Source organism: Poromitra crassiceps, assembly GCF_964638095.1.
Source record: "Poromitra crassiceps genome assembly, chromosome: 10".
Taxonomy (NCBI): Eukaryota; Metazoa; Chordata; class Actinopteri; order Beryciformes; family Melamphaidae; genus Poromitra; species Poromitra crassiceps.
In genome coordinates, this window is record NC_139631.1 from 47,334,488 (window position 1) to 47,348,677 (window position 14,190).

At 42.3% G+C, this 14,190-nt stretch overlaps 1 protein-coding gene across 1 annotated transcript; it reads left to right on the forward strand.

Moving 5' to 3' along the window:
* Window positions 1-129: 129 nt before the first annotated feature.
* Window positions 130-13,905, forward strand: LOC310784483 (uncharacterized protein; the record flags this gene model as incomplete). Its single annotated transcript, XM_083645470.1, has 6 exons — window positions 130-173; window positions 2,833-2,953; window positions 3,762-3,962; window positions 6,740-6,879; window positions 10,917-11,026; window positions 13,436-13,905. The coding sequence occupies 6 exons, from the start codon at window positions 130-132 to the stop codon at window positions 13,891-13,893; spliced, it is 1,074 nt and encodes a 357-aa protein (XP_083501596.1). The 3' UTR covers window positions 13,894-13,905.
* Window positions 13,906-14,190: the final 285 nt, after the last annotated feature.

Consider the following 14,190-nt stretch of genomic DNA (forward strand, 5'->3'; position numbering starts at 1 on the left):
TCGCTGCGAGATGATGTCGCTGTGACAAGACCCGCCCTGCGCAGCATTGAAGCGCGCAGATTGGCCAGGCTAGGCGCCCGTGCGCGCACCAGCCAATCAGCGACCGTCTGTGTGTTGATCCCTACAGCCATGGATCTCAGCAGAGGTCTGCGCTCAACTGAAGAAGAAAAACGGTAAATTAACAATAAATTCACTCGTTTTCCATCCATTAAACTACTTTCTTAGCTAAACTAACGCTCACTTTCCTAGTAAGGTCAAGTTATTCACGTGGTAGTGTTATATTAAAGTTACTGTCGTATAGTCATGGCCATCTTCTTTTTCCCTTCTTCCTCTTCTTCTTCTTCACTGAGGCTTTACGGCAGCTTGCTTGGATCCTTATCGTTGCACTACTGCCATCTTCTGGATTTAACTCCTACAATGTCTAGTTTGTCATAATATGACATCAGTCCAGTTGTCATAGAGTCGAGCTGAAATGAAAACATATTTTTTTCTATTTTAGATCACATCCCTGGGCATTCAGTGTGAACCTATTTAATAATGTATGCAAAAAAGAAATCACAAAAATCTAATTTATTTAGTTTTTCACATTTTTTCACACCAAAAGTTATTTTTTCAGGATTTCAGAATCAGAATCAGAATCAGAAAGACTTTAATGATCCCCGGGGGGAAATTGGGACAAGTTACAGCTGCTCGCACTCAGGCATGAAATATCCACATAACACAACATAGCACAACACAGTATCACACAGTATCTCCCTAAACGTAAACAGTCAATACAATAAAGTAAAATGCAATAGAGTAAACCAAAATAAAGTAGAGTAAAGTAGAATAAAGTATGACAAAGTAGAATGTACGGTACGTGTCAAATTGCAGTTATTGCACACTGGAATTATATTCAGTCAACTTGCACATTACATGTGGCTCAGCTAAGGCACAGTTAACCTATCGGCTGACTCAGTCTCAGGGAGACTGAGTGTCTCCGAGGTGCTCGTCTTAGTGAGGCGTTAAAGAGTTCATTCATTCATAACTGTTTAAATTACTACAGTATGCCGATGTCATTCAGTACGATCAAATTTCTACCCCATTTCAACCAATCATATCACGACATGACAGCTGTCAATCAATCATCATTTCCAGGGCAAATTTCTGCAAGTTCGTCCAGTTAAGAAGTACATGATGCTCTGCTGTTTCTGCTGTTTCACAATGATCACACAGCCCAGTTGGATGCTTCTCTATAATGTGTTAAAATTTCTGTGTCCTATTTGTAATCTGAGCAGCACTACCTCTTCTCTTCTGTTCCTCCCAACACCCACTCTACTCTGTAGGCTATTGAATGTAAATGTCTTCCTCGTATCTCCTGGTCCTCCCTGTACTGCTGCCGCTCTTCACTGATGTTCTTCCATGCAATACCCCTTCCCTCTGATGTTGACACTTTCATCATGGCGTCTAGATGTTCTTTATTAACAGCTTGTTGGGCTCGTTTGTCCACTCTCTCATTACCCATAATGTCCATGAGTGCAGGAATGTGACCACCATGCCTTGTCTTATTATTGGTGTGTTTTCATGATATCAAAAGCTCTTGTCGATTACTAGATCTACCTACTAGCCTTAGGCTGCACAGAGCACATGCTGACTGAGTCACTACATATCAATACTCTGTTAGGTTTGGCTTTCTCAACCCCCCCCTTCCCAAACCTATCCAAATGGCTTAGTTACAACTCAACTGTATATACGTTAGACGTCGGTTTGCATATTGCAACTCTGTAACTCTTTTGATCAGTCCCTAAACACCCGAAGATAGTCTGTATATTTACTTTCTGTATAACTATAGAATTCATGCACTAAATCCACACTTTCCCTCCTTGCCTTGATTTGAAGCAACTCCAAGTCTACCACCAGAGGTTCTAGTACCCACACAGGAGTCGCAGGCCACATCACTGACAGGCTAATTGCAGCTCATTAATTTTAACCGGTTACGTTCTTTCTTAACGGCAGTTAACCGACTTCCGGTTAACTGTTTACATCCCTAGTTGTACACACACAGCACTGTCTAACTTCTATCTGTGTGGACATGTTGCTGCAATGTGTGTATGCGCAAAATACTGTGAAATACGTTATCAACTGTTATTGCTAACAATGGCTAGCCTGGCTAGACCTAGTCTCTCCCCAGACTCAAATATTACGTTGAATCGCTGCGCTCCGCATACTACATAAATTAGTCTGTGCCACTTCACACAGCCACTGCTGGTTTTTGAAGGCGGGTTGAAATTGAATGAGTGACAGGTCGTAGCACCGATGAGAGAGCGGTTCGAAAAATGGGCTAGTATAGTGTAACGTAGTGTATCAGCGTAAGAACTCTCATGGGTCTGGCCTTGAGACTAGGCTAGACCTAACCATGGCTGGTTTCCCGACTGTTTAAATGGAACGTTGACAACTTGGGTGTGACGTCACTCAACTGGGAAATCCCAAACTCCCAGTTTAAATGGAAGGCAGATCAGATGCAGCATTAGCTAACCTCAACACATTTACGTTGTTCTAGGTAGCACCTGGGCCTGTTGCACACAACACCTTGAGTGAAGATCTTCCTTAAAGTCCAAGTTAAGGTTTCCTTCAAATAAAATTGATTGCACAAAACACCAAGTCTTCTCCTTAAAACCGGGCCCACTGGCATTTTCATATCACCTCAATCTGATCTTTGAAGTCAGGTGGTGGAAGTGTCATGTCATACCTGATATTTCATTACAATCGCCTGTTTGCCTGCATGGTTTGCCTGCCTAGATATCTGCAATAATGTTACTGCCAATAGTCTAAACATCTGATCTTTCTCCTCAGACAAGCTGCCCGGAGTGCAAGAATCTGCAGACTGAAGCCCCGTGAGAAGAATGAGAAGAGGTTTCCCTGCATCAACCCCAAGACCAACAACATCTTCTTAGGACTTCTTCCTGCTTTAAAGGTCTGTCTGTCTGTCTGTGTATCTGTCTGTCTTTCTGTCTGTCTGTCTGCCTGTATGTCTGTCTGCCTGTCTGTCTGTCTGCCTGTCTGTCTGTCTGTCGTTCTGTCTGTCTGTCTGTCTGTGTCTCTCTGTCTGTCTGTCTGTCTGTGTCTCTCTGTCTGTCGTTCTGTCTGTCTGTCTGTCTGTGTCTCTCTGTCTGTCGTTCTGTCTGTCTGTCTGTCTGTCTGTGTCTCTCTGTCTGCCTGTCTGCCTGCCTACCTGTCTGTCGTTCTGTCTGTCTGTCTGTCTGTCTGTCTGTCTGTCTGTCTGTCTGTGTCTCTCTCTCTCTCTGTCTGCCTGCCTACCTGTCTGTCTGTCGTTCTGTCTGTCTGTCTGTGTCTCTTTGTCTCTCTGCCTGCCTACCTGTCTGTCTGTCGTTCTGTCTGTCTGTCTGTGTCTGTCTGTCTGCCTGCCTGCCTGTCTGTCTGTCTCTCTGTCTGCCTGTCTGCTTGTCTGTCTGTCTGTCTGTCTCTCTCTCTCTCTCTCTCTCTCTCCTTTACTCCAACCGGGGCAGGACCTTAATGCCTATCTTCTGTTAAAACAAATAGCGTATACCGGTACATTTAATATTGAATTGATAATAGTATGTATGTACACAACAAGCATGTTTATGTAAAGAGTAGAGTAACTTAGACAATCTTACGCTGCATAATACACACACACACACACACACACACACACACACACACACACACACACACACACACACCTACGCCTGTGTGTCCACATGCACACATTCCTGTGTTGTTTCATTTCTTGTGTTTCACAGGACTGTCTGCCAGACGGCTACGACTACCATATCTGCGATTACAGAACCATTAGTAAGACCGGTGACCATGAGAGCTTCAGGGCCACTCTTCGGATGACCTTGTCAACGGCAGATGAAATCAAGCTGTGGCTGAACTCTCACAAAGTGGTGTGGAGAATAGACCGGACGTATCCAAGAAAGGGCCAGAAAGTTCTTTACAAGGTAAGACACTTTGCATTGCACAACTTACACTCATAGCATTCTCACAGGTTGCGTAATGTTCTAGTACAAAAATAGATATTAATATATACTTTTTGGTGGAGGAAATGTCAGTAATTAAAGTATAAGGCCTTTAAGCTTTAACGGTCAATTCTGAATTTTGGACACTTAGCCCAATTTCTCATTCATCGATGTCGATGGGTAGAGTCCTTTCTCAGCACAATCAATGCTGTGCCTCATACAGTGTATATAGAGCCATATGAAATCCACATTCACGGAATCGCGGAATTTACCAATAAAAATGGAATCTACTGTAAAACGTGGAATACTGCAGAATTTGCCATAATTGGGCTGAAATTCAATATATAATGACGTTAATAAGGTGACGTCACACACACTCTCTCCCTCGTCTCCCACACACGCAGCTGCCTGTGCTTACAGTAGGGTGACCAGACGTCCCCGATTTCGGTGCTCTGTCCCCGGCTGGAGCTGTCCCCGAAAATGTCCCAGATTTTGGCACAAAGTCAAATAATAATACTGGAAAGAAACTCGATAACAGAGCATTTGCGGCACCACAAAAGCCTGTCGTTGTGCACGTTGTGCAAAGTGCTGCCTGTGTGTGACAGAGTAGATCACAGAGTAGATGTCCTCCCTCTGCCCGTGCCGTGGTTTTCCCAGGACCCAGCCGCATGCAACTGAAGCCCCAGAGGTGGCGAACGAGAGGCGGCGTCTGCTTGTTGCTTTTGCTACCGTCCTTGTTTACCGGACCCCATTCAGCGGGTTATCCATCCCAGTTGTTTTGAATAATTAAAAGTACAGTAAAACTACCTGGTAAGTAATGGATCATTGTTATCTAGTCATTAGCCTACTGTTCCCTAAATTGGCCTTCAGCCATCAAAACTTTGATAACCCCTGGTTTAAATTAACACAATAGGTCATATTTATCTCTAGATTACAATTTTAATCATTAAAATTGCCTTTTAGTATTAACATGATTTTTTTAATTATTTTGTCAGCATTTAATATTAAATTAGCAGTTAATATGGTCATGTGGCCATTGAATACTTGAAACTGGTGGTGAGCGACACCCTAAACTCAAGGAAAGTGTTTATGAGGTAATAAATCACTACTGTAATGTTTTTGTTTTGTGTAAATAAATTATCCACCAGTTGGTGAGGTCAAAGAGAGAAGTTGTCCCTCTCTATGTTCCTGCCACTCTACACAATACACCAGTAGCCTATTTCCCATGAATTACCTAGGCCGTCTAATTTGTGGTAAAATGTGCCAGATAACTAGTAACCATTGTAAACTGCTTTTTTTCCAATTGTTTAAAAATCACAAAGTTCTTCATAGATCTAGCCTCTTACTTTTGCTCTCAAAGTGCACCAGATTGATGCATTTTACTGTAAAATGTACACAATTTTCTAAAAGCCGGGGGCACAGCCCCCCCTGGGCCCCATAGCGGACCTGAAAATGTCCCCGATTTTCATTTGAGAAATCTGGTCACCTTAGCTTACAGTGGACTCTGCAGTAACGTTATAACTCGTTAACTATAGTTAACGAGTTATATACGAGTATAGGGTTAACGGGCATTCCCCCCGTTCAGAGACAATAATATGCACGTGTCGATAACCCTGTCTGAAGTGTGTGAATGTGAAGTAGCCTACATAACGTTAGATGTCAGCTGTGAATGATTCTGCCTCCTTAGACCTTCTCACTCAGGCCTACACATTCTATTTAATTCTGATATGATGTTAATTTAAAACGTTAGGATAACGTTAACTACTTGCAGAGGTCTTGATCACGTTGGCTCAATTGACTGACTGTTTAAATACTTTGTAGACGCAGTTATGAGTGTTGTTCATGTTACTTGTAGTCTAGATGGCAACAGGGAATGAAAGACGAAATATCCACTTTTGCACATGATAAAGCTGGAAAAGTTTCCTTTGTGGCTGTGTATTCTTATTCACTTGACTCATGCCGTTTTTACACAATTTCTCCTTTCTTTAGCAGCTACACGTTGACCAATGTCAAGTTAGCGAAGATAAACACCACCACTTCCTGTTTAACTTTCAAAATAAAATAACCTTCGAAGGATTTTCTGATGTTTGAAGTGAATGTTTTGTTCACAATTGTTTTTTCTTTACTTGAAGCACACAATGAGACGCATGAAAGCACTTTACAAACAAACAAAAATATATAGAATGTTTTGTACAGTCATCTACTGTATTTCTGACTTGAAGCACTTGTTAAAAATAGTGCACTGTTGTGTAAATCTTATTAAATTGTGGACATTTATTAATCCACACGTATTAGACACTATTTCTGATGGTAAAATGAGCATAAATAGCAAAACACAGAATTCAGAAAAATTTAAACGGAAAAAACTGAATTTGGGGAAAAACTAAATGGAATTTGGAAAAAAAATAAAAAGCATTTCAGCTGTATCGTCCTTTTAAGGTGGTCTTCAGATGCCAGTATAACACAAGACCTAAAATAACAGCTGTATTGTCATTTTAAGGTGGTCTTGATTTTCAGATGCCAGTATAACACAAGACCTAAAATAACAGCTGTATTGTCATTTTAAGGTGGTCTTCAGATGTCAGTATATAACATAAGACCTAAAATAACAACTGTATTGTCCCTTAAGGTGGTCTTCAGATGCCAGTATATAACATAAGACCTAAAATAACAGCTGTATTGTCCCTTAAGGTGGTCTTCAGATGTCAGTATATAACATACTATAAGACCTAAAATAACAGCTGTATTGTCATTTTAAGGTCAGTTACAGATGCCAGTATAACACAAGACCTCGGGGCAGTGAAAAAGTGCCAGGCAGAAGCAAGAACACAAACTGCCCTACTAAGATGTCTGTGACACTCGTGCGCGCTGGTGAAGTGAGCAGAGGCAGGCAGAGTCGGTAAGTAAGGGCCTGTGTCCACCTAGCTTCTTTTTCCGACGTTAAAAGCTGGGAGTGCGCTGGGGAATGCTGATCCCAGCGCACAATATACAAGGAAGCAGTCTGCAAGTAACGTTAGTTCAGCTTGATAGCTGACAGCTAGCAAGCTAACAATTAACACAGGTAGGCTACGCTATTAAAAGCAGTAAGCACAACACTCACCAGAAATATTAAGTGTCTAGCCGATCTGCTCCCACAATTGAGCCGTTCTGTCTCTGTTGCGATAGTTTTTCCATATGATTAGTTACCAGAAAAGGAGCAGCCGACACCAGCGTCTTTCTGAAAAGTTAAAATATTTTCAGCTGGAAGCGCTGGGAGCGCTGGGAGCCGGGCGCACAAAAACGCCGAAAATATACGCTGGACGCAGCGCACTTTCTCTAGACGTCCGTGTGCGCTCGCATACGCTCTCCCCCCATTGGAAACAATTGAAAATAGACGCTGGAGCTGATGAAAAGACGCTAGGTGGACACAGGCCCTAAGGCTTCAAGGAGAATTCCGCGTTTTACAACCTATACCTTATTTCCTATCTGGATTTATGTTTTTCAAGTCAGCCTGAACAGAAATGTCTCAAAACGATTCAGTCTAGAGCCAGAACGTGCCGCACAACGGCCTGCAACAGAGGCTGTAGGGCACTGATACTCAACTGGCGGGCCGCGGGCCGCGCGCCCCCTGTGTGGCCCGCGATGGAATTGCAACAAAAAAAATAAAAATAAAAAATTACAGTGCACCTGAACGCAACATGCAATATACCCGCTGAATAAGTGTCCAAATGTTCATGTCATTCTGGCCAATACTCCACTTCTGTTATAGCATTTCAGTCTGGAATATGGAATATCTTTCAATAATCTATTATTTAGCTGCTAAATTGTCAAATACCGCCGTCTGATACCCAGGCACTTATGTATGTACTTAACCTAACTAACTATCCGGTGTGCACAACATTGTCAGACTAAACTCTGGCTGACACCCCAAAAACCTACAATCCGCTACAGAAAAATGTATATTGATTGTTTATTAACTGGCCCCTGGCCTTCTATCATTTCACGAAAGTGGCCCCCGGGCAAAGCAAGTTGAGTATCCCTGCTGTAGGGGCACCTGCTAAGCGTGCATTTACTGTACAGCCTGTAAATAGCTTATTTTCTGCCACGCACCGGCTCATATCCTTATTATATCATAGAGACAATGATCAAATGAATGCTGTATTTACCTTGCTGCAACAGCGTGTTCACCCTGTCTCTGTCCGTCACATTGGTAGAGACAGACGCTCCCGTTGCCCCCGCTCCTCCTCAGTTTGTAATTCATATGACGTTAGTCTGATTCAAATAAATACAGGCGACCATCGCATTCAAATGCATCGTCCATATTCTCCAAATCAGATAAATATCCACGGTGTTTATTCCACATGAAACATGGCAGCTTGATCCACTGCAGCTGAACTCTCAACTCTCAACTGATGTGAGCCTCTCCTCTCGCAGGACTTGGTTACACAGTCAGTCCCCGGATGTGGAACCTACAGACAGTTGGCTGAGAGAGGTAAATCAAGCGACTGGCATTTATGCCACTATCATATAATAAGGATATGAGCTGCTGCGTGGTAGAAAATAAGATATTTACAGGAGATAAATGCACGCGTAGCACATGCCCCTGGCCTACGGCCTCTGTTCCAGGCCGTTGCGCGGCACGTTCTAGTTCTGTACTGAATCATTTTCAGACATTTCTGTTCAGGCTGACCTGTAAAACATCAATCCAACTGGAAATAAGGTCCAGGTTGTAAAAAAAAAACTGAATTGTCCTTCCAGGCCCCCTCCAGTCAGCTCTCCTACCTGTATAAGCATTGGTGTTCTATGAAAACGTTCTAATATCTATCTCGTATTCACCTTATGTAGAAGAGACAGTCTGGCTTGAGAGACTAACAGGAAGTGTAAACACAATGGGAAGTTCTGATTGTGTTTACACTTCCTGTGACTCATAAACCTACTCTGACTCATATGCGAGTCAAACTAGGTTTGACCAGGTGAGTCAGACTAGTTTGAGCAGGTAAAACAGCCGGCGTTTTGAACAGGAAGTCGTGACACAATGGGTCAAGTGGGCGGGGCTACATGAGATGAATTTAAGCACGTAATGTGATTTGTCCAACGAACTTACATTGATAAGAACCGAAGGTTAATAGTTTGCTCCACTGCAACATCATGACTGCAGCGCTGTTGTAAAAAAAGCAGAACAGTGTCACCTCTTGACTTCAATAAACTCTTTGTCTGTGATACAACGGAAGTGGGCAGCCATACTGTTTCTGGTCATATCTCCAGAAAAACCTTTGTTTAGAAGCCACAATATTGTGGGGCGTCTGGGTAGTGTAGCGGTAGATTCCCTGCCTACCAACACGAGGGGTCGCACTCGCAGGTACGCGCCCCCACGTTACCTCCGGCTTGGTCGGGCGTCCATACAGGCACGATTGGCTGTGTCTGCGGGTGGGAAGCTGGATTGAGGGTTTGTGTCCTGGTCGCTGCACTAGCGCCTCCTCTGGTCGGTCGGGACGTAAGGGAACTGGCGGGAATAGCATGATCCCTCCCACGTGCTACGTCCTGCCGGTGAAGCTCCCTGCTTTCAGGCGAAAAGAAGTGGCTTTATGGAAAGAACCTAACTCAAACTGGTTAAAGGTGATTATCGGCAGCGTTTTGAGGCTGGCGAACACTGTCTTAGTTAAAGAACGAAGCTAGCAGCTAGCTAACACAAGGGCAGGCTAGCTATTTATATCAGACAATATTTCTTACTTATTAATTATTATCAGTCATGACATGAGTCACATAGACGTTTTAATCACAAAATGAAGTTATTTGTAAAAAAATAATAATAATAATAATAATAATAATGGCGAACAGTTTGGCTAATCAACAGGTCAGGCAGGACTCCGCAACATAGGAAATATCTTGAAAATTACAAAATGGAGTACCGCAGGGATGACCTATTTTTGTAGGCTTAACCAGAAATCGCCGCCATGTTGGTTCTTAGGGGGAAAAGGTTAACACAAGCTTATGGGGTTGGAAATTTGTGTTCAGCAGGATAATCTTCACAAACGAGGACCACTTTTATGACTTTTGAAGCGTTTTTTGCATTAAGCACATTTATGCTTCAAAAGTGATATAACTGGTCCACGTTTGTGATGATTATCTTGCTGAACACAAATTTCCACTCCCATAAACCTTTGTTAACCACAGACGTTATTTCATGCATTTACCTGAGATCCCCATTCTAAAATCCCATTCACTTTTCTCCTTAGGAACCAAAGTGCTACTTCCGGACTCATTCCTGCGGTACTCTATACACTGGATACTTGGCTTTGAGGCCAGATTATGCTCAACGTTAAATACGGATACGCATAATGGATGAAGCCTTCTGCCCGTACTCTGCGTTAATTTCCTGTGTAATTCTGCACGTCTTCTGAAAGCTTATGGATACGGATGAAACAGAGCAGTACCACACACACTCTTTTGTGACTCTCTACTGCACAGACAACATTTGACTCTCTACTGCCCACTAGTGGATGTATTGCTTAACATGATACCAACATGAAAGATGCATGGAAGTATGGGGCAGTGACGGTTACACCGTTTGAATCGGACACATTTATTTTCACAAAAACAAAAATGGACAGGGGGAAAGCATAGTTTGCTTTATCATCTATTTCACTCTAATTGGGACCATAACTTACTAAATTAACATAATGCTTTATTGTAAAAGACTAGTGATTGAGACCATAAACTCATTAGGAAAGTGCTTACTGAGGTCATAAATCAAGTAAGACGTAGGGTCATTTTCCTATTGATTTTTATAGAATCAGACTGCAGAATCAGAATGCACTCAGTGGAGTCACCCTCTGCTGGCCATTAGAAAGAATGCAGGTTTAAGGCACTTCATTGGCTTCATTTTTCAGCCGCAGAGGTTGCCCCTTGGTCTTACACAGTAACGAACCAGCATTTTTGTCTGAAATGTCTCCTCAGAAGCACGGACCCTCACGTACCTTACTTTCCTACAATAGTAACCATCTGCAGTGACCACAACCATGACATCAATGAGGCTGATGATGCACTGAGGCACCGCAACGGGAAAGGTATTCAGTCAGAACGCACTATTTCAACTCTGCTCTATGTCAGTGGATCACAGAACCAGCTAGTGACCTGCATCACTGACGTGAGTGTTTCTCTTGGAGACCTGATGAAGGCCCAGTCTGGTTGAAACGTTGTCTCGTTTTTAATCATTAAAGGTGGTTCTGCGCCTTCTATATCTTGATCCAGGGTTCCTTCCCATTGTCATGGAAAACCTGGAAAGATCATGGAGTTTCAACATCTAATTTTCCAGCCCTGGAAAAGTCATGGAATGTTGTTGTGTGTAATGAAATTGTTACAGTAATCTTCCGTGGATAATCTCCCATGTGTTGATTTTAGTGCTTCTTGTATTATTATTATTATTTTTTTTTTAACTTTTTATTGACAGATTATTATACATACCGTACTTGCATTGTATACATTGTAGATATGTACTGCCATAGCTTTTTTTTTTTATTATAGACAAATAAAAGAAAAGACAAAACCACAGCAGCCGCAACAGCAGCAACAAAACAAACCAACAAAAACAAAAGACAAACATACAAAACAGGGAGTCGACTTTTCACTATACATTCATCTTGGATCCAAAAAAATGAAATCTGGCCTAATGGGTGTTATATATTGAACCCAGCATTCCCATCTTGAGGTAAATTGTTCTACTTTATGATTGATAACAGCAGTTAGTCTTTCCATCTTATATATATCCATCGTAATATTCATCCATTCTTTCACTTTAGGGCTTTCCTGTGATAACCACTTCCTGGTGAGAGCTTTTTTACCAGCTACCAGCAATATATTAATCAAATATCTGTCTTCTTTCAACCAGTCTTCCGATATACCAAAATACATTGTTTTACTAGGGGTATTACACATTCGAAAACGCTTCTTGTATTATTAATACTTTTATGGAGAATTCCTGTCTTATTTCATTAGCTTCCATGTAATGTGACGCAGTGCCTCTAAAAAGCACTAAAATCTAATTAAGAGGTGTGTCCTATTTGGCCGGTGTAGTAATCATTTCTGGTATTGATTCAGAGTCACTGCCTCACATTACATGGAAATCATATTATGATCCTTGTAAAAGTCCTGGAAAAGTTTTGACATTTCCTCCATGAAAATGTGTGGGAACCCTGTTGATCTTTTCATCTCTAGGCACTTCCTTTCTTGCCAAGCCCTGTCTTAAGCCTTTGACACACTTTTGTGATTTTGCGATTTTGAGTTGTCCCAGACGAAAAGACGAAAGATGACCAACGTGAATGAAACGTGGAGATATCTCTGCACTTGGCTACAAAAATGCTGGTCCTGCGACCTGCGTCGTGCAGTGAGAGAGGTTCAAAGATGGCTGTTGTGACAGTCTGTGACCAAAGATAGCCTAGGACGAATTCTGACAGTGTCAGAAATTTAGGGTGACCGCTACGACGACATCTGATAACAACCAATAGAAATGCTGCATTATCATATCAGTATAGATGCTAAATGCTAGTAGAGGCTAATAGATAGTTGACGTTACCTCAAGCTCTCTCGCAAAATTCGCAAAATTGATGTTTCTCCAGACACACAAATTCCACTTTGGAAGGGCTCCATTCTTGCTAAATGTGTTGACAACTGTGCGTAGCTTTGGCGCGTGCTGCCGACGTTTGATTCTTGTGTATTCACTGCTCATTGACTGGTATTAATCAGGGTATCCGCGGGGTCTTGAAAAGTCTTGAAAGTTGGGAATTCAATTTAGGGAAAATCAAGACCCTTGAAAAGTATTGAAAAGTCTTAGGTGGATTTCAAATTCAAGACCCTTTAAATGTGTTATTTTTTCGATGTGAATATGTGTTTTCATGACAATGACCATAAATCGCTGGACTCTAAACTGCCTTTAAGTAAGATCGCCTGGAATTCAAATGGGGTCGTTTTATTTTTCTTTTCTTTTTTTAATCAAAATTTAAAACTACCGAAGAGGAGGATTCTGAGAATAAAGTCAGAATTCTGAAAATAAAATTTGAATTCTGAGTTTACTGTCAGAATTCTGGGGGGGGGGGGGGGGGGGGGGAAGAAGTTAGAATTCTGAGATTAAAGACAGGATTCTGAGTTTACCGTCAGAATTTTGTGGGGGGAAAAGTCACAATTCTCAGATTAAAGTCAGAATTCTCAGATTAAAATCTGTCTGGGGTCCCTAGATTTTTGTGACGTCAAAGTGGGGTCACAAGCTAAAAAATGTTGGGAACCCCTGGTCGACACCCATCAAATCTGATGTCGTAGCCAATTTGATTAGGTCAAACATCGCACAGTGTGGCCTGCAATAAACTAATACGATTACAAGATGAAATCTTACAGAGTTTCTAGTCAGCTCAGCGGCTTGATAGGATTACAGTATGGATCTTTTTGTTATTGTTGCTTAAATGACTATCGCTGTTGTTTTCCAGGATCACATAAAGCTGCTGCAGCAGACTTTGCTGAGATGTGCCAGGAGCTGTCAGCCATGGTGAAGAGCAGCACGTCTTTCAAAGCAGCATCAGTGGCTGCGGTCAAGGCCTTTCACAAGATCAAAGACGACCCGGCGAAGGTCATCAAAGCCTTACGTTTGTTCGGCCGCAACGCAACCACAGACTTGCCATCCGTTAGGTCTCATGCCATCGGGAAGGCTGCAAAGCGTGGCGGCGCTGCTGTCCGTGCACTGCCAGCAGCAGTGGCGAGACGGCGGGCTCGATTGGGTGGAAGACGTCCTGGACGCCCTACCAAGGTCACGACAGGACCCGGCAAGGTTAACGGCCAATCAGACAAGGTGACGACAGGACCTGACCATGTTAATGGCCAACCGGAAAAGACAGTGCAAACACCAGCTCCCCACTCTGTGTCGGAGGGCGAAAACCACCCGAAATGAACGTAATAGTGACTCAGGACCAAGTGTTAATAAAGTTTATTCTATGTCTTCAGAATGTCTTTATTGTCAAGTACATTTTTACATTTAGCAGGAATTACTCCTCTGGGGCCGTATTACAGAAATGTCCTAATCTTAAAGGGACATTTCACCGAAAATCAATGCGGACATATTTAGTGATCTCACACATATACATAAACAGTTTTGCATTTAGTTTGATAGTTTTTGAGAGTTGACTTGAGTTAAGTGTGGACCAGTGATGTCATCACAGTACTGTACACAATGTTTCAGTGCCTTCTG